The sequence below is a fragment of the Pseudorasbora parva genome, chromosome 19 (genome assembly GCF_024679245.1).
Source record: "Pseudorasbora parva isolate DD20220531a chromosome 19, ASM2467924v1, whole genome shotgun sequence".
Classification (NCBI taxonomy): Eukaryota; Metazoa; Chordata; class Actinopteri; order Cypriniformes; family Gobionidae; genus Pseudorasbora; species Pseudorasbora parva.
In genome coordinates, this window is record NC_090190.1 from 39,392,817 (window position 1) to 39,418,177 (window position 25,361).

The following is a 25,361-nucleotide window of genomic DNA, read 5'->3' on the forward strand; positions in this document are numbered from 1 at the left end:
ATGTTTTTGAATTCTGTGGTTACCATTTTGCTGAAGAGTGGCGCCTGGGCTTAGGCTTCGGGCACTCAGTGACCACTGCTAATGTGAGGCGTTACACCAGTCTTTTCTTAAATTTCATTACAGACATTGTGTATGATGATGAAAGTATGACTTCAAAAAAAGTCATGTTATAATTACAAAAATATAACAAACTGTATTTGATAATTTTGAGTTGAACCAACTCAAATACATTTCATTGCATGAATTACATTTTTATTATTTGGGGCTACACATATTGATTGGATGGAAAACCTGCCCTCAATTAAATTGAGTTTGTCCAATGAGTTATTTTTTGGAGTGTGGGGAGTACATTTAACTATTGATTGACTAGATAGAAAGAAAGAATGAATGACAACAGGGAAAAAAAACTGCAGTAACTCATGTGAGCTAGACTGATGTTATCAGTTCCATGTAATATCTCAGCAGGCCCATGACTGTGTGATACACAGCTGTTAGTGATATATATATCATATATCCATCAAAGGTCTTCACAGTGTCTCCTCCCCAAAACACACACACACATGCTATGACACATATAAATACACCCTCACACACTGGAGAATTCACAGTATGTTCTCCAATTACCGCCGGAGACAGAGTCTGTCTGCAGGAGCAGGTCATCATTGACTCTTCCCCGTCTCTGTCTGGCACGCGCACAGAAAATGGACACAAACTCTATTTGCTTTGGTAAGGTCCATGTCATGAATCTGATTCGAAAATGTTTGCATGGCTGGTGCCTAATGTTTTCAGTTTATCAAGCTGAAGATTTGTTCATTATAGGACATGAGATGTTTGCATGTTCAAAATGTTCCATGATGTCTTCAGAATTTGATGCAGTTAGATTAGTTAAATGGTTTTATTTCAGTTCAGGGGTGTTAAACTATAGAGATGTTAAAGTTAAAATATATTTCTTATCAAAGTACAATTAATGCACAGGTTTTTTAGTGAGTTTTCTTCTACTGTGCAGTATGGTTAGGTTATTATTGGTTAATTATTATTAATATATATATTTGTTTATCAAGTAAGGTATTTACACCCCGCGTTGATTATCGTTGAAAGCCAGAATCTTCTGTGTGTTTTCTGCAGGTACGTGCGCAAAGTGCTCAGGAGGCGTTTATGCTGCTGATCGGGCCTGCCAAGCCATGGGACAAGTGTACCACGACAGCTGCTTCACCTGCTGTGCCTGCGGTGAGACTCACTGCTCATGTGACAGAAATATTACACAGGGCAGATGACACAAGTATACAGACAAACACAGTTTATAACTGTGCTTATATAAAAATCCAGTTTATTGTTTATTGTAAAACCAACAGTTTATTGTACTTTTTTATTTCATATTGTGTATGTTTACTTATTGTTATACAGAGCCCCAAACGGAGTGCCTAAAGAACTATGATGATGATAAATAAAGAGAATGGAGGAACACAGTACATTTACAAGAGAGCATAAAGTTTCTCTGGGGAACGCAACACTTTTACAAGAGAGCGTAAAGTTTTTCAGGGAAACGCAACACTTTTACAAGAGAGCGTAAAGTTTCTCAGGGGAACGCAACACTTTTACAAGAGTGCGCAAAGTTTCTCAGGGGAACGCAATACTTTTACAAGAGAGCGTAAAGTTTCTCAGGGGAACGCAACACTTTTACAAGAGAGCGTAAAGTTTCTCAGGGGAACGCAACACTTTTACAAGAGAGCGCAAAGTTTCTCAGGGGAACGCAACACTTTTACAAGAGAGCGCAAAGTTTCTCTGGGGAACACAACACTTTTACAAGAGAGCGCAAAGTTTCTCAGGGGAACGCAACACTTTTACAAGAGAGCGCAAAGTTTATCGGGGGAACGCAATACTTTTACAAGAGAGCGCAAAGTTTCTCAGGGGAACGCAATACTTTTACAAGAGAGCGTAAAGTTTCTCAGGGGAACGCAACACTTTTACAAGAGAGCGTTAAGTTTCTCAGGGGAACGCAACACTTTAACAAGAGAGCGCAAAGTTTCTCAGGGGAACACAACACTTTTACAGGAGAGCGTAAAGTTTCTCAGGGGAACACAACACTTTTACAAGAGAGCGCAAAGTTTCTCAGGGGAACGCAACACTTTTACAAGAGAGCGCAAAGTTTATCGGGGGAACGCAATACTTTTACAAGAGAGCGCAAAGTTTATCGGGGGAACGCAACACTTTTACAAGAGAGCGTAAAGTTTCTCAGGGGAGCGCAACACTTTTACAAGAGAGCGCAAAGTTTATCGGGGGAACGCAATACTTTTACAAGAGAGCGCAAAGTTTATCGGGGGAACGCAACACTTTTACAAGAGAGCGTAAAGTTTCTCAGGGGAACGCAACACTTTTACAAGAGAGCGTAAAGTTTCTCAGGGGAACGCAATACTTTTACAAGAGAGCGTAAAGTTTCTCAGGGGAACGCAACACTTTTACAAGAGAGCGCAAAGTTTCTCAGGGGAACCCAACACTTTTACAAGAGAGCGTAAAGTTTCTCAGGGGAACGCAACACTTTTACAAAAGAGCGCAAAATTTATCGGGGGAACGCAATACTTTTACAAGAGAGCGTAAAGTTTCTCAGGGGAACGCAACACTTTTACAAGAGAGCGCAAAGTTTATCGGGGGAACGCAACACTTTTACAAGAGAGCGTAAAGTTTCTCAGGGGAACGCAACACTTTTACAAGAGAGCGCAAAGTTTCTCAGGGGAACGCAATACTTTTACAAGAGAGCGTAAAGTTTCTCAGGGGAACGCAACACTTTTACAAGAGAGCGTAAAGTTTCCCAGGGGAACGCAACACTTTTACAAGAGAGCGTAAAGTTTCTCAGGGGAACGCAATACTTTTACAAGAGAGCGCAAAGTTTATCGGGGGAACGCAACACTTTTACAAGAGAGTGCAACGTTTCTCAGGGGAACGCAATACTTTTACAAGAGAGCGTAAAGTTTCTCAGGGGAGCGCAACACTTACAAGAGAGCGCAAAGTTTATCAGGGGAACGCAACACTTTTACAAGAGAGCGTAAAGTTTCTCAGGGGAACGCAATACTTTTACAAGAGAGCGTAAAGTTTCTCAGGGGAACGCAACACTTTTACAAGAGAGCGCAAAGTTTCTCAGGGGAACGCAACACTTTTACAAGAGAGCGCAAAGTTTATCGGGGGAACGCAATACTTTTACAAGAGAGCGCAAAGTTTCTCAGGGGAACGCAACACTTTTACAAGAGAGCGTTAAGTTTCACAGGGGAACGCAACACTTTTACAAGAGAGCGCAAAGTTTCTCAGGGGAACGCAATACTTTTACAAGAGAGCGCAAAGTTTCTCAGGGGAACGCAACACTTTTACAAGAGAGCGCAAAGTTTCTCAGGGGAACGCAACACTTTTACAAGAGAGTGCAAAGTTTATCGGGGGAACGCAACACTTTTACAAGAGAGCGTAAAGTTTCTCAGGGGAGCGCAACACTTACAAGAGAGTGCAAAGTTTATCGGGGGAACGCAACACTTTTACAAGAGAGCGCAAAGTTTCTCAGGGGAACGCAAAACTTTTACAAGAGAGCGTAAAGTTTCTCAGGGGAACGCAATACTTTTACAAGAGAGCATAATGTTTCTCAGGGGAACGCAACACTTTTACAAGAGAGTGTAAAGTTTCTCAGGGGAACGCAATACTTTTACAAGAGAGCGTAACGTTTCTCAGGGGAACGCAACACTTTTACAAGAGAGCGCAAAGTTTCTCAGGGGAACGCAACACTTTTACAAGAGAGCGCAAAGTTTATCGGGGGAACGCAATACTTTTACAAGAGAGCGCAAAGTTTCTCAGGGGAACGCAACACTTTTACAAGAGAGCGCAAAGTTTCTCAGGGGAACGCAACACTTTTACAAGAGAGTGCAAAGTTTATCGGGGGAACGCAACACTTTTACAAGAGAGCGTAAAGTTTCTCAGGGGAGCGCAACACTTACAAGAGAGTGCAAAGTTTATCGGGGGAACGCAACACTTTTACAAGAGAGCGCAAAGTTTCTCAGGGGAACGCAAAACTTTTACAAGAGAGCGTAAAGTTTCTCAGGGGAACGCAAAACTTTTACAAGAGAGCGTAAAGTTTCTCAGGGGAACGCAATACTTTTACAAGAGAGCATAATGTTTCTCAGGGGAACGCAACACTTTTACAAGAGAGTGTAAAGTTTCTCAGGGGAACGCAATACTTTTACAAGAGAGCGTAACGTTTCTCAGGGGAACGCAACACTTTTACAAGAGAGCGCAAAGTTTATCGGGGGAACGCAACACTTTTACAAGAGAGCGTAAAGTTTCTCTGGGGAACGCAATACTTTTACAAGAGAGCGTAACGTTTCTCAGGGGAACGCAACACTTTTACAAGAGAGCGTAAAGTTTCTCAAGGGAACGCAATACTTTTACAAGAGAGCGTTAAGTTTCTCAGGGGAACGCAACACTTTTACAAGAGAGCGTTAAGTTTCTCAGGGGAGCGCAACACTTACAAGTGAGTGTAAAGTTTCTCAGGGGAACGCAACACTTTTACAAGAGAGCGTAAAGTTTCTCAGGGGAACGCAACACTTTTACAAGAGAGCGTAAAGTTTCTCAGGGGAACGCAATACTTTTACAAGAGAGCGTAACGTTTCTCAGGGGAACGCAACACTTTTACAAGAGAGTGTAAAGTTTCTCAGGGGAACGCAACACTTTTACAAGAGAGCGTAAAGTTTCTCAGGGGAACGCAATACTTTTACAAGAGAGCGTAATGTTTCTCAGGGGAACGCAATACTTTTACAAGAGAGTGTAAAGTTTCTCAGAGGAGCGCAACACTTTTACAAGAGAGCGTAAAGTTTCTCAGGGGAACGCAATACTTTTACAAGAAAGTGTAAAGTTTCTCAGGGGAGCGCAACACTTTTACAAGAGAGTGTAAAGTTTCTCAGGGGAGCGCAACACTTTTACAAGAGAGCGTTAAGTTTCTCAGGGGAGCGCAACACTTTTACAAGAGAGCGCAAAGTTTCTCGGGGGAGCGCAACACTTACAAGAGAGCGCAAAGTTTATATCGGGGGAACGCAACACTTTTACAAGAGAGCGTAAAGTTTCTCAGGGGAGCGCAACACTTACAAGAGAGCGTAAAGTTTCTCAGGGGAACGCAACACTTTTACAAGAGAGTGTAAAGTTTCTCAGGGGAGCGCAACACTTTTACGAGAGAGCGCAAAGTTTCTCAGGGGAACGCAACACTTTTACAAGAGAGCGTTAAGTTTCTCAGGGGAACGCAACACTTTTACAAGAGAGCGCAAAGTTTCTCGGGGGAGCGCAACACTTTTACAAGAGAGCGCAAAGTTTATATCGGGGGAACGCAACACTTTTACAAGAGAGCGTAAAGTTTCTCAGGGGAGCGCAACACTTACAAGAGAGCGCAAAGTTTATCAGGGGAGCGCAACACTTACAAGAGAGTGTAAAGTTACTAAGAAGAATGCAATATTTAATTGCATAGAGAATACAATAAACTCAGGATCAAATGTATGTCTTCTTTTCTCTTTGACACAGGCCAGAAACTAAAAGGAAAGCCGTTTTATGACTTTTCAGGACAGGTGTTCTGTGAGGAGGATTATTTGGTCTGTGGTCTGGTCTAGTTTATTAACCTTTTCTTGCTCTCAATTTAGAGAGCAAGAGAGCTTTTAATCCTTCTTTCTTTTCTAGTACTCCAGCGTCAAGCACTTTGCAGAGGTTTGCACGTCCTGTGGATATTTAATCACAGATATGGTCAGTCTGAAAGTCATTTTGAGTGTATTTCATGAATCTAATCTAAAACAAAATGGACTAAGATGACCTCTGACCCCTGTAGGTTCTCCAGGCTTTGGGAAAGTCCTTCCATCCCAAGTGTTTCCGCTGTGTCGCCTGCAATGAGATGCTGGAGGGCCAGCCTTTCAGTGTTGACACACAAAACAAGATATATTGTGTGAAAGACTACCACAGGTGAATAACATGCTGACATAGACACTTACAGTATGACACTTCTGCACAGACAATGAATATATAATCTAATTATTAATTCATGAAAGATTATCATCATTAAATTTCAAGATTGAATTATGTCCAAATTAAATTCCCCATATTTTTATTAAATATTTTAACAATTTACGGCTAGAAAAGTAACCCAAATTATAAGACATGAACATTCATCCATTATCTTATTCATATATTTTGTAGTAATATTTATGTGTGTTTGTATTTCTTGGACAGGTTTTTAGCCCAGACCTGTGCTGTATGTAAACAGTTAATACTTCCCACTGAGGTATTTTATGATTCATATTTTGCAAACATTGTATGTCATTTTTTTTGGCCATCATATTTGATTTCATATACACCAGTGATCATGACTTGAAATATTGATTTGTGTTTACCGGTATTTATGTCCACAGGGTTCAAATGAGATTGTGCGAGTGATGTCCATGGGCAGAAGCTACCATGTGGCCTGTTATGAAGGAAAAAGGGACATTTAATCACAGTATATTTAATTCAGACTGAAGAAACTCTGTTCATAATTGTTCATTAATAATTATTAATTATTCATGTTTATTTTGGACATGTGCTGTCAAAATCGATTAATCATGATTAATTGTGTTTAACATAATATTTTTAGTGGGTGGGAAGGCAGCAAGTGAACATTTTGTACTCAAAGTTTATGTTTTAGAAGCAGGAAAAATGGGTATTTGGATTTGAGTGAGTTTGACAAGGGCCAAATTGTGATGCAGACTGGGTCAGAGCATCTCCAAAACTGCAGCTCTTGTGGGCTGTTCCCGGTCTGCAGTGGTCAGTATCTATCAAAAGTGCTCCAAGGAAGGAACAGTGGAGAACCGGCCACAGGGTCATGGGCGACCAAGGGTCAGTGATGCATGTGGGGAACACGGCACCAGGATGCACTATGGGAAGAAGGCGAGCCGGCGGAGGCAGTGTGATGCTTTTGGCAATGTTCTGCTGGGAAACCTTGGGTCCTCCATCCATGTGGATGTTACTTTGACACGCTCCACCTACCTAAGCATTGCTGAGACCATGTTCACCCTTTCATGGAAATGGTATTCCCTGGTGGCTGTGGATCGTCCAGGATAATGAACCTGCCACAAAGCAAAAATGGTTCAGGAATGGTTTGAGGAGCACAACAACAAGTTTGAGGTGTTGACTTGGCCTCCAAATTCCTCAGATCTCAATCCAATCGAGCATCTGTGGGATGTGCTGAGAAAACAAGTCCAATCCATGGAGGCAACACCTCCCAACTTGCAGAACTTAAAGGATCTGCTGCTAACATCTTGGTGCTAGATACCACAGGACACGTTCAGGGGTCTAGTGGAGCCCATGCCTCAATGCGCTGTTTCGGTAGCAAAAGGGGAAACCAACACAATATAATAAACATTTATAAATTATTATATCATAATGATATGACTGATTGGTGTATATGTATGTGACAGAGACAGATATATATATATATATATATATATATTATGTAAACAAAAACTAATATATTAGATGTGATTAATCATGATTAATCTTTTTGACAGCACTAGATGACATGATCACATGTTGAAACTTGAATTTAAATACCATGGAATATATAAAAACACCATGGTCTATTATCATCTGACAACACCACATTACTCCTACAATAATATATACTTGTTAATAAACATTAAGTGTTTTCTCACTATAATCTCCTTTGTCTTGTAACACAGTTTTCTTAACCCAGTATGTAAGCTGCATACATACATTTATTGTGAAGGTTGCTTATACAAATCATTTTTAATTGAAAATGTCATTCCTTGGGTTTATACATCCAACATTAAGTATAGCCGACTTAAGTTTGGAAACAATATTGTATTTATGATGTCACACTCAGGCTTACTATTTATCTAACAGTTTAAATGTTTTTTCATACATAAAAAGATATATATGGATTTTAGGAAAGCGGTTCCTCATAAAAGGTTTATCATATTTGGTCCTTGGCATCTTAAAGTTTGAAAACCTCTGGTCAATTGTTTTACTGTAATACACCCTTTCGTTGTTTGTCAACCGCCAACAAACTTGAAGAAGAAGAAGAAGAAGAAGAAGAAGAAGAAGAAGAAGAAGAAGAAGAAGAAGAAGAAGAAGAAGAAGAAGAAGAAGAAGAAGAAGAAGAAGAAGAAGAAGAAGAAGAAGAAGAAGAAGAAGAAGAAGAAGAATTGTTTTACTGTCTGTGGTTATGATTTTGTTGAGGACTTTTATTATGACATTACCGGTAGAGGCGGAAGTCATTCAACACTGGTTTGACATTTGGCGCGTTCAGTGGAAAGTCTCAGTTTAGTGAGTGAGAATCAAGCATAAGGTATTTTTATATAACTTTAGATTAAAATTGTTCTTTTTATGCAACATACGAATGTCTCTATAACTGACATGGTACTTTTATAGTGAGTTTGAAATACATTATGTGTTCTATGAAGGAATTATAAAGTCAGCAGTGTTGAATGAGTTTGTGTTTATATTCGTTTTCACGGATAAACCGAATAATGGATCGATACAATGATGTAAAAATCCTCCTGAAGAAATGGGAACAATCTTTCTTCCAAACAAACAACAGAAAGCCCAATAAGGTAAGGGATAACTTATGTAACGTTAGTGTTGTTGTTGTGTATCTGTGCTATTCTTGTCTTGTGTTTTATTTTGTTGGGTTATATGTCTTACTATATGTCTTATTTTTATAATATTATGTTGTTTTTTGTCTTACTTATGTCGTTTGCTTATGTCGTTATATATATTCTATCACTGACTTTCATCCTTATTACTTGTGTACAAAAACATATCTTTTGTTTTGAAGGAGGACATTGATAAAGCTCCAGAGGAGACGAGACGTAAGATGATTTTATTGTGTTAACTTTGTTCATGTTAAGCTTTCATACTTAGTTTGTTGAGTTTTTCTTCTGTATGTTCTTGTGTCTGCAGAACTTTATAAAGAATACCGTTCACTTAAAGAAGCAAAAGACAAAAAGATCTCAGAGCAGGAAGACTCATCAAAACCCCCAGAGAGTCACTCATCCACAACCGTGAGAAGACAAATCTACTTCCTCTGAACATTAATCAACTGCATTTATAGTTCCTGAGGATCATAACCGTTCCAGTAAATGTCTGCGTTTACTGTTTTCAGGGATCTGGATGCTGGGGGTCTCACCTCAACCGGAAGAATCTGCCGGCTGCGGTGCCGAAGCTCTCATCAGATGATAAAGAGACGCTGAAAGCTTCAGCTCAGTACTTTGGCATGAAGCTGAAGAACAATCTTGGAGCTTTAACAAAGGTGAATGTGATTATAGTGTATAATGAGCTGTGAAATTACTTTAAAAACTATATCTCAATATTTTTTTTGTCTTTTGACAATGTGATGTTTATTATGTTTCAGTCATAGTACCAGTATTTGTTAAAAACAGCTGCTGTTGTCATGCAATAAATGATTAAATAATAAAATGTAAATTAATCAGTGGAAACACATCTCTGTATTTAAAAAAAGGATAATGTAATTTATTTAAATGTGTAATTATTAAAAAGGTCTTTTAAAATATTTTTGACTACATTTTTCCCCCCAAATGTTTTCGTAAAAAAAAGTATAGTAGTTGCTTATTACAGCTTATTATTATATGGTTAAATATATTTATAAAAAAACATGATTTTGATTGATTTTGACAATATTTTATATAAAAAATGAATACTAATCAGTGGAAACACATCTCTTTATTTAAAAAAAGATATAATTTATTAAAATGTTATTATTAAAAAGATCATTGAAAGATACTTTTTTTCTACATTTTTACTTAATGTTTTTAGATTTCATTAAAAAAAAGTATAGTTGTTGTTTATTATGGCCTATTATATGGGTAAATATATTATACAACGTTATACACTGATTAAGATTTTATATATTGTTGTATTTCTTTATCATTTAGATTGAATGTTTAACTCAAGCTGTAAAATGCATTAATACTTAATCAGTGACTAACTCATTTATAAGGGTATAATTTTGCAATTTCTGCATTGTTATATTGCTAAACGCAGCTTAATCTAGATAACATTAATGGCTGTTTTGAACAAATATTGGTACTTTCAATCTGAATAAATGTAATTGGCAGCAGAATATGTCCTTTTAATCTCTTGTCACGTATGCTGAATTCCAGGAACGCTCATTTTCTCTGAAAAAAGCTTCAACCCCTCGCAGAACGCCAACCAAACCACTGCAGGACACTCCAAACCCCAGCACAACACCGAAAGACTTAGAAACTCACACACCGAAGTCAGCCAACACATGTCCAGACCCCAGCGCTCTTCCTGTACAGACGACCAGCACGCCGCTTGAGGATGAGCCTTTGGATCCCTTCCCATCCGTGACCCCCTCCAAATCCTGGTCTTCTCCAGCTGTGGGCTCCGCACACAAGAGCGTGGAAAGGCTCCAGTTTCTGAGGCAGTCCATGACCAAGAGGATTTCCTCCGTGGACAGTGGATGGCTTGCACGCTGCCAGGTCTTCGATGAGGTGGAGGAACCTCAGAAACCAGTTGCAGGGAATTCAGAGCTCACAAAAATCGAGGAACGTTTATTATCACCTACTGTTAGAAGCAAAACTGTATCAAATCAGGGTCAGACATCTCCAAAGGTCTCACTGGAAAAGAGTAAATCTCTCTTGCCAGAGGACGGAGCACAGAAAGGTCTAGTAGTGTCTTCAGTAAGGGACAATGTGGTGCTGGATGCAACATTGGGCTCCCCGGGGCCTCATGGTGAACAGGTATATCAAAAAGGCACTGCGACTCTCACTGGAGATGGTGAGATGTGTTCAGAGGAGCCCAAAAGTCCTACAAAAGCGAAGAAACGCAAAGCCAGGGCTAGAAAAGATCAAGACTCGATTGAAAAAACACAGGCTGAAGGTGGCAAAAAAACAAAAGGTCGAAAAAGACAAAGGGAGGGTGATGATGAAGTGGATGAATCTGAGGCACAGGAGGGCGGAGTGAAAAAGAGAAGGAGAACTACGAAAGGAGAGGCTAAAGGGGAGGGTCAGCCCCAAAAAAGAAGGAAAAGGAAAGGAAAAGTCAATGATGAGGAGGAGGAGGAGGAGGAGGATGCTGCCAACTCAGAGAAAAATAAACCCCAGAAACAAGCGATTCCTCAGGAGAATCTGCTGGGAGAGGTGGATGAAGAGGAGGCCAGAACCGCTGCGTACACGATGAGGAACACCGCCAGGGTCAAGTGGGTACCATAAACATGCCAATAGCTGTCACATATTTGTATGTTTTATTGATTTATTATTTTCATCTTGAACCAGGCCTACCAAAAACACAGATGGGAACTTTGTGAAAATCAATTTGAAGAAGAAGTCCCATGTCAAAGGGTTTGCTTTGAGAGGGGCCGCAATGAGGAAACAGGTCAGTTGATATTATTTTACATCTAATATCTAAGATTTTAAATCTTTAAAGTCTCACTAAACCGGAAGTAGCGAGTGAGTTCTTCAGTGCTGTGACGTATTTCCAAGTGAAACGTAATATTGAACAGAGGGCAGGGTTTGACCTCAGCGCTCCTCCTCTCTATCTCTCGCTCATAGCAGATGAACGGTAGAGGGGAGTGGTTACACATTTTAAACCGCAAGCCGTCAAACTGACATCAGCTGAGGAGGAACGCTGTTTCCAGACCGGAAGTAACTTTTCAGATTTTAATTAAAGATTACCACGGCAAACAATTTTTTTCTGTGTATTAACTTGCACGGATTAATAGTTCACCCTAAGACCTGTAATATGTGCTAACAAAGTAAATAAGATCTTATGTATGATCTTGATTTCATGAGGACTTTAAATGGATAGTAACCAAAAATAAAAAAATTCATAATTTACTCAATCTTTTAGTTTCTCTAAACCCACATGATTTGCCTTCTACAGTGAAACACAAATAAATGTTTTAATAAATTTGAGCTGCCATTTTACAGTCATAGCATATAGCTACCATAACTCTTTAGAAGAACAAAAAAACACCATACTAATATTCAGAATGACACTTCTATTACACCATACGTCTAAAGATGTCATAAAACAGAGGGCATTTTAAGCAGTAAGTCTTTTCCCTCCATCATAGCTATAAACTTTTGCCTTGAGGAATTGTTGATGTTAGATTTGATGCATCTTGAGTTTTCATGCAATTAAATTTTTTGTTTTATTCTAGTCTGATTATTAAAATTTTTGCTGAAATAATTCCTAAAAGATTTTGTGTATTTAAATGGATTTTACATCCATAATTATTACCCCCACATGAAATACGTAAATCTGAAGGAAACTTGCCAATCATATTTATTATGATAATTGTTTTATACATTTGCCATTATTGTTTTGTGTGACAACAAAGAAACTTTACGTTTTTCTAGTGGATTTCTGCCAAAAATAAAAGCTAAAAATATGAAATAAATAAAAGGAACGAAATTAATGCAGCCATAAATGTAGGCTATTGTAATTGAACTTTTTATTCTTGTGAAATATTTATTATTTAATATTTATTTAAAAAAAAAATTTTTTTACAGCACTGTAGTATTATTGCAATAATAGTATTCGTATTGCAATATTATTACTATTATTGCAATAATAGTAATAGTATCAATGTAATTTTTATTATTTAAATAGTTAAAAAGATATTGTTGTATTAAATCCTAAAACTCTCTCTTTATAAAATGTTTTTCTTTCTGTAGTTCATATATTTGCTTTTGTCAATGTTTTATGGTTGCAGATGTACATGCAGAAGTTCCAGCTGAAGGGCGAGCGCTTTGGGGGCGGATTCGGGAGAGGCAGGGGGCGGTTCGGCGGCTTCAATCGTCAAGGCGACACCTGTTACAAGTGTGGCGGGACGGGTCACTGGGCACAAGACTGTCGAGGAAAAGGTGAGAGGCTTGCCCAGGTCACATGACTCTGCTCTCATGATTATGCGATTATGTTAATGATATTTTGTGCCTGGATTTGTGTTGCAGCTCCTGTTGTGAGTTCTGCAGAACAGCAGGAAAACCCAGCAGAGGAGGAAGAGTTTGAGCTGCCCACGCTGGAGGAAGTTGCTCGAGCGACAGGAACTCTGCGGTCAGAGCCTATTGGTGGGTCTGCATGGGTCACATGTGCCATACTGAGCATAGTCAGTTGTCACAAAACAAAACCCTAGCATGATTTATCGCAATTTTACTTACGATGCGAAGGCTGAAAATTACTTTTAACTCTTTCCCTCCCAGCGTTGAAAAAAAAATTCGTCACCAACTGCCAGGGTTTTTGATAATTTTCACCAAAATCGAATAGCCTGTAGAATATTTTGTTTTATGAATATCTGAGCATGCAAAGAGCTGACCCTCTTCTTTAAAAAATAAAAATAAAAATATTGTATTCTAGCTCCATTCATTCCTTTTTTTATTAACACTTGAATATGGGTAAGTTTCATAAAAAAAGCAACATTTTGAAAAAAAAGCTGAGAAAATCAAGTTTTTGTTAAAAACTGCATTCAGATCAGTTTCAGAACAATTATCAAACACAGATGGAGAAAATCGAGTCCATCAACACCCCTAAAGCTTGCACTCCTGTAGCTCGTCCTGGGTCCACATTTCATTCAGTAACATTAGATAGTTTTGATTTATATGATGTTAAATGTTGATGATCACATAATTTTTCACATGCATCTACTTGTATACGATCACTCAGTTTTCACAGAGTCTTCCTTGTGTTTTGATCAGTTTTGATTCTGTACTCATTCAGAAGATGCATAATAGTGCCCCCTAGCGTCTAACAGTGAAAACACGGAAAGTTATATTTGGCCGTGAAGCATTTTCTCACAAATAATGGAATTCTGTAGCCTAGAAATCTAGACGCACCCTAGCGGCAGCAAATCTAATCTGCCCGCGAGTGTCGTCTAGCAACTCTCAATACCCTTCTGAGATGTATTCCCCTAACTCTTGCTGGGCCAATCACATCGTGTATAGAGTCGGTGGGCGGGGCCATAATGACGACGGCTGAGTTGCGTTTGCGTGCTTCTAGTAAACACAGAAACTGGCGAACGGCGGCGGTCTTTCGAATCAGCTCTGACTGCGACTCTGGAAGACTTGGAGTTAAGCTTTTCTCTGAGAAAAGAACAAAGAAAGGCACTGAAGTCATTCTTAAAAAGGGAAGATGTGTTCAGAGTTTAGCCAACCGGATACGGCGAATGTTTAATGTATCAACTAGCTCTGCTTCACCTTCGTTGCTCTGGTTGGTTGTAGCGCTATCCTATCGCGTGCAGAGGGAGTTTGAAAGACAACCGTTTATCCGCCCCTCGGATTGAGCTGTCAATGGTGAGTTTCCAGACCAGACATCTTGATGTGGGTCCGGCTTGTCTGGCTAGGAATTCTGTGTTTGGCGGGGAAAGAGTTAATATATGTGCTGTATGTTTCAGAGTGAAGCATAGCAGTGCATATCCCAGAAAAGCTAAAAAATTGCAATGTCAGTTTTTTCCAATATCATGCTGACCTACTAGCAACCATCCAGAACACCATATCAATGGCAGGGCAATGTGGCAATGTGCAAAAATATTTAAACACCTAAGCAATCAAGGTTTTGCGTTCTTACCATAGTGGTTTCTCCTATTGTGGGCGGAGACTCTTCTGAGAAGGAGAAGGAGGCGGAGGTCCTGCTCAACATCATCAGACCAGATTATGAGCGGCCTGCCCCTCCTCCACCTATGGAGCCGCTCTACACACCAAACGATGATGGGAAAGTTCAAGGTACATCACATTACAGGGCTGTAAGAGCTTTATTCTGTGCAAATGTCACAATTTATTCTCTTTCTTCTCATGTGATTTTTTTTTTTCCCCCACAGATGTTCCTCCAGAGGTGTATGAAGCGCTCCGAGACTTTGGCTACAAGTCCTTCAGGCCTGGCCAGGAGACGGCCATCATGAGAATCCTGTCAGGTGGGAGGAAGTTAATAGAAGCTTTAGGCATTACTGTGTTTTATTATTTCTTTTTTTGTTTTTGTTTTATTATAAATGATTTATACTTTTTATTATCATTTATTATCATTAAATTGTTAAAGTTTTATAAACTAATTCCATTAGACACAATATTTTTAATGCTAAATTTATAACAAATCATAAAACACAAAATCCAGAGAAAATAAAGCAGAAAACACTTGATAGCACTAAATACTCATTTAGTGGGACCCTAAATTCAAAGGGACCTTATAATGTGGAGTTTACTTGTAAATAAACAGGTTTGGTTTTTCGCTACCTCGCACGACCCTGCTTCATAAATAAACACTGATGTCTACCGTAGGGGTCAAAATAGGGCAGATGCCCTTTTGAAAATAACTTTGCGCTTCAAGTAACGATTGAATCAATTACATCATTATGCCACTAGGTGCCAACCAGGGCCGGCCCTGACCAATTTGCTGCCCTAGGCAAGATTTTACTTGGTGCCCCTTGTATCAAAGTTTTTATATGTTGGTTGTGTTTTTATAATTTTTAAAATAAAAATAAACACACACACACACACACACACACACACACACAGACTGGAATTAATTAGCAAACATTCATATTTAGATAATGCATTTAGATAAACTGTTAATTCATTTCATCACTTTACCTCTGTCTTTATCCCCTTATTCCTTATCTTTCCTGTATCAGAGGGCTTCGGTCTTTTTGACTCATTGGCCATCCATCATAAAAAATTAGGCAACTTTCACTGGCGCGAGCAAACAAGCACATTCCTGTCTGTTAGATGCGCGAGAGGCGACGCAACAACAAATTCCCAACGTTAAACGGATCGCGCGTTCAATATCAGACACACTAAAGCACTCGCTGGGCAGGAGGAGATTGATTGTGGTGGTCTGGGAAGAGTCGGGATTTGTTTAAGGTTTTTTTGGTAATATTTCGAATTAATATTAATAAAAAGTAGCAGTAATAAAACCAGAAAAATCACTCTTTTTGTTGCCCCTATGGACGAGTGGCGCCCCTAGCATTTGCCTATTCCGCCTATACCACCGGCCCTGAGGCCAACGAGTGACTTAACATTGGGTGCGTTTACATGCACGTTCTTAAACTGATTATGCCCAATAAGCCGACAATGAACATGGTCATGTAAACGCGGTAACCTGTTTTCTTTTATCGGAGTAAGGTCATAAACGGCGTAAGCATAAACCGGTTGGGACAGGTCGTTTTTTGCCTCTTACCTCGATTTTGCGCTGCATGTAAACGCATTAACCTGCTTTCTGTCGACTTATTGAAGTGCGCATGTGTGATAGGTGACAAAAACACAAATTTAGAGCAGATTTTAACGCATCCAGACAGAGCAAGCGAGCGTTTTGCATGAAATGAGGACATATATCACAAACGCAGACTCGTTTAAGACCCAGAAAATTGTAAAGAAGTGTTCTCATCACATGCAGCAGAAGTAGAAGAGGTTCAGTCAAAACGCTGCATAACTGCATAAGGGATAATATGAGCCGTAAATCTCCTGCTGACACGCTTTATTAACATCACAACTGACGTAACATTTGAAAAAGTCAGATATATGGACATTATTATTTTTGACGTCACTACAAGGAAATAACCCGGTTTATTAATAAAGTCATGTAAAGGCAGGTTACTTGTGTTGTCCGTTTACTGGTTCGCATGTAAACGGGGAAAACTGATTATTTCAATAAGCTGATTTTTTGGAGTTATCAGCTCACTGGTGTGCATGTGAACGCACCTAATGTGTCATTGAATCATTCTTTCAAGAGATTTGTTCAAAAACAATTAATCCAGTAATGAAACAAGTGCAGCATTAATGAGTGAGTCATTGAATCATTCACTCAAATCGATTCATTCAAACTGCAGATTAAACATTTTAAATAGACTGCAGCAATTAACATTTTGTCAAAACCTCTAGTAAATGACATGTTTAAAAAAAAAATCTAAATTAATTGTCTCTTGTCTGCTCAGAATTAGGGGAGATTTGTGATCTCTGTTTAAAACAAAAGAAATTATGAATCTCAGTTTATCCAGAATCGTGCAACTCTGTCTAACAAACATGTGGAATGAAATTAAATGAATTTGAATCTGAAATGTGCACAAATGCCGAGTAAAGCTGGTGCTCGTTTTGTTTTCGTTTAGGTCTGTCCACACTGGTGGTTCTGTCGACTGGAATGGGCAAGTCTCTGTGCTACCAACTTCCTGCCTACCTGTACGCCCAGAGGTCAAAGTGCATCACGCTGGTGGTGTCTCCTCTGGTGTCTCTGATGGACGATCAGGTACATCTGACTTTGCAATTGAAATGAGGCACATTATTGCGGTATTAATTATTCCAGCAAACTTTGTGTTTATAATGCAGGAAATTCTCGCACACATTCATTAGATATATTGTGAAGGTGAAAATTGTGAAGAGCATTTAGCTTAAAACATCTTGTGGAAAGTAGAGCAGCCGTTTAAAGTGTTTTTGTTTCATTTTTACATTTAGCTTTCTGGACTCCCATCGAAACTGAAAGCCGCCTGCATCCACTCCAACATGTCTCGGAAACAGAGAGAGGCGGCCATTGAGAAGGTACAAAGAATATGAAGTACTTTTCAAGTGAAATGTAGCATGTCTTGTAATACAGTAATAAAGGATAAAGCGATACATTTATCTGTTTAGTTTACGATAACAACACTGGTCCTAACCTGACCAGTGAAAGCGACACACATCAAAACATTTCAATGTGTGAATCAACATTTTTTACATCTTGATGCATCTTGATTAGGTGTGAGACTCATGTCTTATGACTCTGTGAGAGTGTGTTGATGTGTGTTATTGTGTGTGTAGGTGAAGGCCGGTCAGGTGCATGTCCTGCTGTTGTCTCCTGAAGCGCTGGTCGGTGGCGGTCACTCAGGGTCAGGATGTCTCCCACCTGCAGACCAGCTTCCCCCGGTGGCCTTCGCCTGTATCGACGAAGCTCACTGTGTGTCTGAATGGTCGCACAACTTCCGACCATGTTACCTGAGACTGTGCAAGGTGAGTCTCTCAAATGCATTGGATTTTTCTGCATTCGATCAGTGCAAAATAACAAGTGTGAGTTTGTTGCGTAGGTGCTCAGGGATCGGTTGGGTGTGCGCTGTCTGTTGGGTCTCACCGCCACGGCCACTCTGTCCACAGCGCTGGACATCGCCCGACATTTGGACATCAGCGACCAGGACGGAATCGCTGTCCGCTCTGCCGCTGTCCCTCATAACCTCCAGCTGTCCGTGTCCATGGACAGAGACAAAGATCAGGTGCGTTTAGTCTTGTTGCTCCCATCGAGAACGATGCTTCAAGGGATACTCGTCTCCGATGCGCGGTGACATTCTGATAGCACTTAGCTTAGCCCACTAAGCCCACTTAATTTATTAGGTACCGAACAGAGATCAAGTTAGAAGCGACCAAACCTCTCCACGTTTCCCCCATTTAAATACAGTTTCACAAATAGCTGAACAACCAAGTATGGTGACACAAAATAAAACGTGGTGCTTTTCTAAGTGGGTTAAAGAGGAGAACTAATGTATTGCGGAATATCACTTTTGAGAGTACTTTGACTCGGCGCAGTAAAATGTCACGGCTGAAAAATCCTCTCCCCTATTGACAAAAATGAGAGAGTGAGAGTGAGATTTGAGGGAGGATTTTTCAGGCGTGACTTTTTACTGCGCCTGATTAATAACGCTCCAAAGCTTTACGAAGTAGTGTTTTTGAAATTGGCCCATCACTATGTAAGGCGTTTAGTTTTTTTTGCGCACAAAAACTATTGTCGTCGCTTCATAAAATGATTGTAGAGCCACTGTAGAGAGATGGACTGAGCCATCGGATTTCAACACTAATATCTTCATTTGTGTCTGAAGATGAACGGGGGTCTTACGGGTGTCGAACGACATGAGGGAGAGGAATTAATGACAAAATTTTCATTTTTGGGTAAACTAACCCTTTAAAGCATTGTATTACTGGTACTTCTTTTGTTTAATGCATTCTTAAGTTTAAACATCCTAATAAAAAATGGGTCATTGTGGTACAATATTTTTGTTGCTTTGAGATCTTTAAAAGAGATGCATTTTTCATGCAGTAAATCCAGAATATCTCAAATGTTGTCTCCTATAGGCTCTGGTGTCTCTGCTGAAGGGCGAACGCTTTGGAGCTCTAGAATCGGTGATCGTGTACTGCACCAGGCGAGAGGAGACGTCCCGTATCTCTGCACTGTTGCGCACCTGCCTGCAAGGGGTGATGTTGAGGGAGTCGTCCAAAAAAGTGCCAGAGGATGACGAAGACAACCCTGTGGGGAAGAAGAAGAAAGCTCTGGGTAAAATACATCACTGCTGTGTTTAACACTCCAGCTTGTTTGCTTTATTTTTAGGCATTTATGTAATTTCTCCCCCTCAATTCAGCCAGGAAGAAGATCCGTAAGCCGCTGAAGTGGATGGCGGAAGCGTACCACGCCGGGATGTCTGCGTCAGAGAGGCGGCGCGTGCAGAATAATTTCATGTGCGGGGAGCTGCGTGTGGTGGTGGCCACCGTGGCCTTCGGGATGGGGTTGGACAAATCGGACGTGCGTGGGATCATCCACTACAACATGCCCAAGAGCTTCGAGAGCTACGTGCAGGAGATTGGCCGAGCGGGACGTGACGGACACCCGGCGCACTGCCACCTGTTTCTAGACCCAGAGGTCTGTACATGTGTGGTACTTTCATTTATGATTTCACTAGTGTTGTCAAAAGTACTGACCGCGATACCAAATTGGTTCTGAAATGTTAAAAAAGCGACTCTTCGAGCGCTGTTGAGCTTTAATCGTAAACACCTCTTACTGGCCATTGTGCTCACGCGCTCATCGGATGTGCCTGTGATTGGCTACAGTGATCAACGAACGGCAGCGGTTTGAAAGAACACGGAAGTGTTTAGAAAGCACAAGCAGGCATCAACCAGTGGACCGGTAAGCTGATAGCTGCATTTAAACGCTCTGTGTATCTTTGCAAGCGCTCCGTGAAAAGCGTCATTGATGTATTTTACAACATGTTTGTGAAGCGCTGATCGTAGTAGCCAATCACAGACATATTTGATGAACGCGTGAGCACAGTGGCCAGTCAAAGGTGTTTACGATTCTGCTCAACAGCGCTTAAAGTGTCACATTTTTACATTTCAGTACCGATTTGGTATCGCGGTTGGTACTTTTGGCAAACAAGATTTCCCATTAGCAACAATATTTTAATGTTACATACTAATATAGTAAGACACTGACTGAAATGATCAAAATTAGAAATTATCAGCAGACGTCAGAAATTGCACAATAGCTGCTAAGGACCTGAAATCTATATATATATATTGCTATGAGGGTTTTGTTTATTTTCATTTCAGTTTTAGTTATTTTGGTCCCATAAACATATTCAGGTTCAAATTTCATTAAAGTTTTTCATTAATATTTACCGGTATATCAAATTTTATTTGAGATTTATTTCAATTGACATACTGTATTTTGATAGTTTTATAGTTTTCATTTTATTTACCAATAACAACACTGCAATAACTGAAAACATTTTTTTCCTGTTATTTGTGTATTGCATGTAGGGAGCAGATTTGCACGAGCTTCGCAGGCACATCCACTCCGACACGGTGGATTATTATACAGTGAAGAAACTGGTGCAGAAGGTTTTTCCTCCGTGTAAATGCCGACAGATTCAGCAGAAGCAGCAAGATTTGGCAAAGGTGAGACTTGAGTGATTACAATTGTGTGTTTGTGAGAGAGAGAGTGAGAGAGTGAGAGAGTGAGAGAGTGAGAGAGTGAGTGAGTGAGAGTGAGAGAGTTGTGTTGAGATCTGAACGTCTCTCCCCGTAGGCCGCAGAAGTGTCTGACAGTGAGTTACTGGAGATGGAGGTTTGTGAGGACACTGATTCACACTCTCAGCGGAGTGAGACAGTGACTCCCACAGAGCAACCACAGACACACACTCCACATGAGGACAACAAAACACAGACGACAGAGGGGGAGCCGGAGGAGAGCGATGGCGGGCTGAAATTGAGCGACGAGTGTGTACAGCGTGCATGTCACACGCATGAGAGAGCCATTCCCATGCAGGAGACCGTGGAGACGCTCGACATCACGGAAGAGAGTGAGATGATTAGAGAAACATGAGATGAAGTGCTTTAACACAGTACATCTGACAACATATTTAAAGGGACAGACCACCCAAAAATCATTGACTCCCCTCCTGTGTTTTTAGATCTTCATTTAGGAATTGCATGTCATCTCACTGATTTAAAATATTTATCCACCTCACAAGTTATTGTATGATATTTTAATCTTTATCTTGCCAAAAATTGCATAACAATACACTAGTTAAATATGCCATCTTTGGTTAAGTTCTATATAGCTTCCTTGTTTGGCAATACTTGTGAAGGCACAAATGTCCTCACTTATATAGTAAAATAAGAAAACAACTCACATTTGACTGGTCCTCACTAGTTAAAAAGGCTTATAAATCAGCCCAAACCAGTTTTTATTTAAATCTATTGTTTCTGGGATGGGTAGGGTTTGGGTTAGGGGATAGAAAATATCATTAACCTGATATAAAATCAATGGAAGTCTATGTAATGTCCTCACTAATATAGTGAAACAAATGTGTGTGTGTGTGTGTGTGTTTAGGTCTGGAGACTCTGTTGTGTTACCTGGAGCTTCATCCTCAGCAGTGGGTGGAGCTTCTCCATCCGACTCTCTCCGTCTGCAAGCTGCAGTGTTATGGTGGTCCACAACAACTCCGCAAACTCACCAAACTGTACGTCCCTCACGGTGTGTCTGATGCATGAAGTCTAAGAGCTCTTCAGTGGCGTGTGTGTTAACTGTGCATGTCGTCAGGTGTCCTCCGGTCGCCGTGATGCTGGCACGGAAACGCATGGCGGGGGAGCGCGTGGAGTCATGTGACACTCTGGAGTTTGACGTGGTGGAGCTGGCGGACACTATGGGCTGGCAGCTTCCTCTGGTGAAGAGAGGCCTGAGACAGCTGCAGTGGGGCTCAGGTGAGAGAGGAGAGGCATGTGACTCGACAAAATCTTCTTTAAAACAACTTGATTCTGATTGGATCTGACCTCTATGATAAAATCAGAGTACCTTGAACACACAAAAGAATGGGACTAGTCACTTTGCATCTCAGTCAAATGATTTCCTCTTGTCCTGTGGGCATTTTTGGCCAAAATATATGCCAGTAATAAAGATTTGATTAGAAGATTAAAGGGTTAGTTCACCCAAAAATGAAATTGATGTCATTAACTCCTCCCCCTAATGTCGCTCCACACCCGTAAGACCTCTGTTCATCTTCACACACAGTTTAAGATATTTTAGATTTAGTCCGAGAGCGTATCTAAGTGTATGCACACTATACTGTCCATGTCCAGAAAGGGAATAAAAACATCATCACAGTAGTCCATATGAGACATCAGTGGGTTCATTAGAGTCTCTTAAAGCATCGGAAATACATTTTGGTCCAAAAATAACAAAAACTACGACTTTATTCAGCATTGTCTTCTCTTCCGCGTTTGTTGTCTCATATGGACTACTGTGATGATGTTTTTATTCCCTTTCTGGACATGGACAGTATAGTGTGCATACACTTAGATACGCTCTCGGACTAAATCTAAAATATCTTAAACTGTGTGTGAAGATGAACGGAGGTCTTACAGGTGAGGAACGACATTAGGGGGAGGAGTTAATGACATCAATTTCATTTTTGTTTGAACTAACCCTTTAATACATGATTGATGAATAATTCAAGAATTAGGCAGGAAGAGTATGAGTTTGAAGGATTCCAACATCAGAAAGAGCTCACCTTGAACTCTTATTCTGTTCTCTTTTATTATGTGGTGTTGTGTTCTGGTTTATTATGTTGCCCTTTTCTATTCTATTTTATTTGACTCTATTCTGCTCTCTTTTATTGTGTTGTGTTCTCTTATGTTGTGTGCTTTTCTGTTCTGTTTTATTCTATTTTACTCTATTCTGTTCTGTTGTGTTGTGTTTTTTTCTGTTCTTTTTATTCAGTTTTATTCTATTGAGTTGTGTTCTTATTCTATTATGTTGCACTTTTCTGTTCCATTTTATTTTGCTCTATTCTACTGTTATGCTATTCTATTTTTGTTGTATTCTGTTTTGTTCTATTCTGTTGTCCTCAGTTCTGTTGTGCTCTGTCCCGTGTGATGTGATCTCCTCAGGTTCGTATGGAGGCACAGGCCGGAGCGGAGTCCATGTAGAGTTCTCAGCGCTGTCCTTCTACTTCCGCTCGTATGGCGACCTGACGCCGGACGAGCTGGACGCGGTCGGAGCGTTTCTTCACGGCAGGGTGATGGCGCAGGAGAGGACGCAGCTGTACCAGCTCAAAACCTGCTTCAAATCCTTCCGCAGGTCAGACTCACACACTCGCCATCCTCCTCTGATCACTTATGTTTCTTTCGTGTGGGTCGGCTCTGATAAAAGCATCCGCTACGTGCATAAATGTAATCATCTATCCAGCTGAAATGATAGCAATGTTTTAAAGTGCCACTAATCGAATATTAAGCATTCAAAAGTCATTGCAAGATTTGCATACTGAAATGTGATTGGTCTTTTACAGAGACGGACAGTAGTGGAGTATTTTTACTTTATACTCAAGTAAATTAAGTATATATTTTATCAGTGTTTTTCTTTGGAAAACTTTTACTTCACTACTAATAAATAAAAGTTGTTGTTTTCTTACCTTTAATACTTAATTACATAAAAAATGTAGTACTTTTTTACTTGTAAAACTTACTGAAATAAAACTTTGAATTATTTTTACTTGCATAAAAGTATACAGAACTAGATTTTTAATGTAAGTATTAAATGATATTCAGTATGAAATGTATTGCAGTAAAAAGTACAATATTATGTTTTGGAATGTCCTAAAGTAAAAGTTTTCCAAAGAATAACAAAGAAGTACATATACTTGACAAACAAAATTACTTGGAAAGTAAAAGTACTTCAATACTGGCCGCCTCTGGTCTTTTACATGCACTGACATTTGAGTTGAAGGAAGGACATTATCTTTAATATCCCTGCGTGTGTGTGTGTGTGTGTGTGTGTGTGTGTGTGTGTGTGTGTGTGTGTGTGTGTGTGTGTGTGTGTGTGTGTGTGTGCAGCGTTGCGTACCGTAACTGCAGTCTCTGTATGGATGATCTGGAGGAGAGCAGGAGTCAGGCTCTCAAAGAGCTGCTGCGCGATTACTTTGACAAGAGGAGAAACCTGGACCTGAGCAAACACTATCAGGAAGAGGAGGATGAGGAGGACGAGCTCAACAAATGCAAGGTGTGACTCGAGCAGATGTTTATATCTCTGAATCCTCGCGTGTTGGTGCTAGTGTTAATCTGGTGTGATTATCCTCAGATGAGGGACTGGGAAGGTCAGATCTGTGCGGACATCAGAGGCTTCCTGTCCAGTCGCAGCGACGAGAAGTTCTCCGGTCGAGCCGTGGCCAGAATATTCCACGGCATCGGTGCGTTTTTCTGCTGATATTTTTCTCCACTAGGGGTGTGTGATGTACATCGTCTATGATAATATCATAATTGTTGTTTTAACAATGTGGAAGCTGACATTATGGAGTATGTCACTTACTTTGCAAAAACTAAAGGAGCACAATTAATCGTTAAAACATTGCAATTTCTGATTTGTTTTTGTTTTTTTTGCATCATAAAGACAAACATGAGTGTGAAGACTCTTAATATCCAGATACATCCCAGAAGATGGATCCTAGGGTTTTTATTTGAGAGTAATACAGCAGCATGTGCTTCTCTCCTCCTGCAGGAAGTCCGTGTTATCCAGCGCAGGTGTACGGACGCGACCGCAGATACTGGAGGAAATACATTCAGTTTGATTTCAATGAGATCATTCGTTTAGCCACTCTGGAGATCATTAGAACGAGGTAACATGACGCCCTGATCACATGATCATCTGGGGGAAACTCAAACTACAATCTGAATTTATTTATTTGTGCTGTTTGTCATTATTTTTTTAAATGTTCACGTGTTGTGTTTGATGACTTAATTCACAATAAAGAAGTTTTCTGGTGAAGCCGTAGCCTGGCTCCGCTCTCCTACGTACTTCTGCTCAACTTTCCTTCAGTACTCCGTCTGGGATTGCGGTATATTCTCTGGTTTTCGCCGGTCACATTTTAACCGGTCCAATCAGCGATCAGAGAGAGTGGCTGAGGACGATGACCTTGATGTTGTGCCCTAGTTTATGATGACACGTCATGAGTAACGACCAAACGTTAGCGATTGGTTATGGCAGATCCAGAGTGGCCCTGGGCAATAGTTTTAAACTTCAACAGAGAACCCGCCTTCAAGGAAGTT

The 25,361-nt window shown here is 40.1% G+C and overlaps 1 protein-coding gene and 1 long non-coding RNA gene across 2 annotated transcripts; both read left to right on the top strand.

The window, feature by feature from the left end:
• The first annotated feature begins 1,151 nt into the window (after positions 1-1,151).
• Positions 1,152-6,489, top strand: LOC137047740 (uncharacterized). The gene is made up of 5 exons (XR_010899236.1): positions 1,152-1,227; positions 5,542-5,757; positions 5,840-5,970; positions 6,238-6,289; positions 6,417-6,489. It is a non-coding gene; the product is annotated as an uncharacterized lncRNA (long non-coding RNA).
• A 1,809-nt stretch (positions 6,490-8,298) lies between these two features.
• On the top strand, positions 8,299-25,086 carry recql4 (RecQ helicase-like 4). Its single transcript, XM_067425137.1, has 24 exons — positions 8,299-8,615; positions 8,840-8,873; positions 8,965-9,065; positions 9,167-9,313; positions 10,185-11,245; positions 11,322-11,421; positions 12,764-12,914; positions 13,002-13,118; positions 14,616-14,765; positions 14,861-14,953; positions 17,138-17,274; positions 17,481-17,564; positions 17,823-18,011; positions 18,086-18,268; positions 19,122-19,320; positions 19,406-19,683; positions 20,580-20,717; positions 20,848-21,121; positions 21,655-21,784; positions 21,865-22,025; positions 23,211-23,400; positions 24,153-24,318; positions 24,397-24,505; positions 24,814-25,086. Exons 1-24 carry the CDS (start codon positions 8,490-8,492, stop codon positions 24,933-24,935), a joined length of 4,440 nt encoding a protein of 1,479 aa, XP_067281238.1. The 5' UTR covers positions 8,299-8,489; the 3' UTR covers positions 24,936-25,086.
• Positions 25,087-25,361: the final 275 nt, after the last annotated feature.

Bases quoted from the DNA above. Each gene is read 5' to 3' on its own strand.
- recql4 (XM_067425137.1), top strand. From the start codon at position 8,490: ATGAGTTTGTGTTTATATTCGTTTTCACGGATAAACCGAATAATGGAT. The intron at 18,012-18,085 runs GTGAGTCTCTCA...TTTGTTGCGTAG, and splicing joins GTTACCTGAGACTGTGCAAG to GTGCTCAGGGATCGGTTGGG. The intron at 21,785-21,864 runs GTACGTCCCTCA...GCATGTCGTCAG, and splicing joins CTCCGCAAACTCACCAAACT to GTGTCCTCCGGTCGCCGTGA.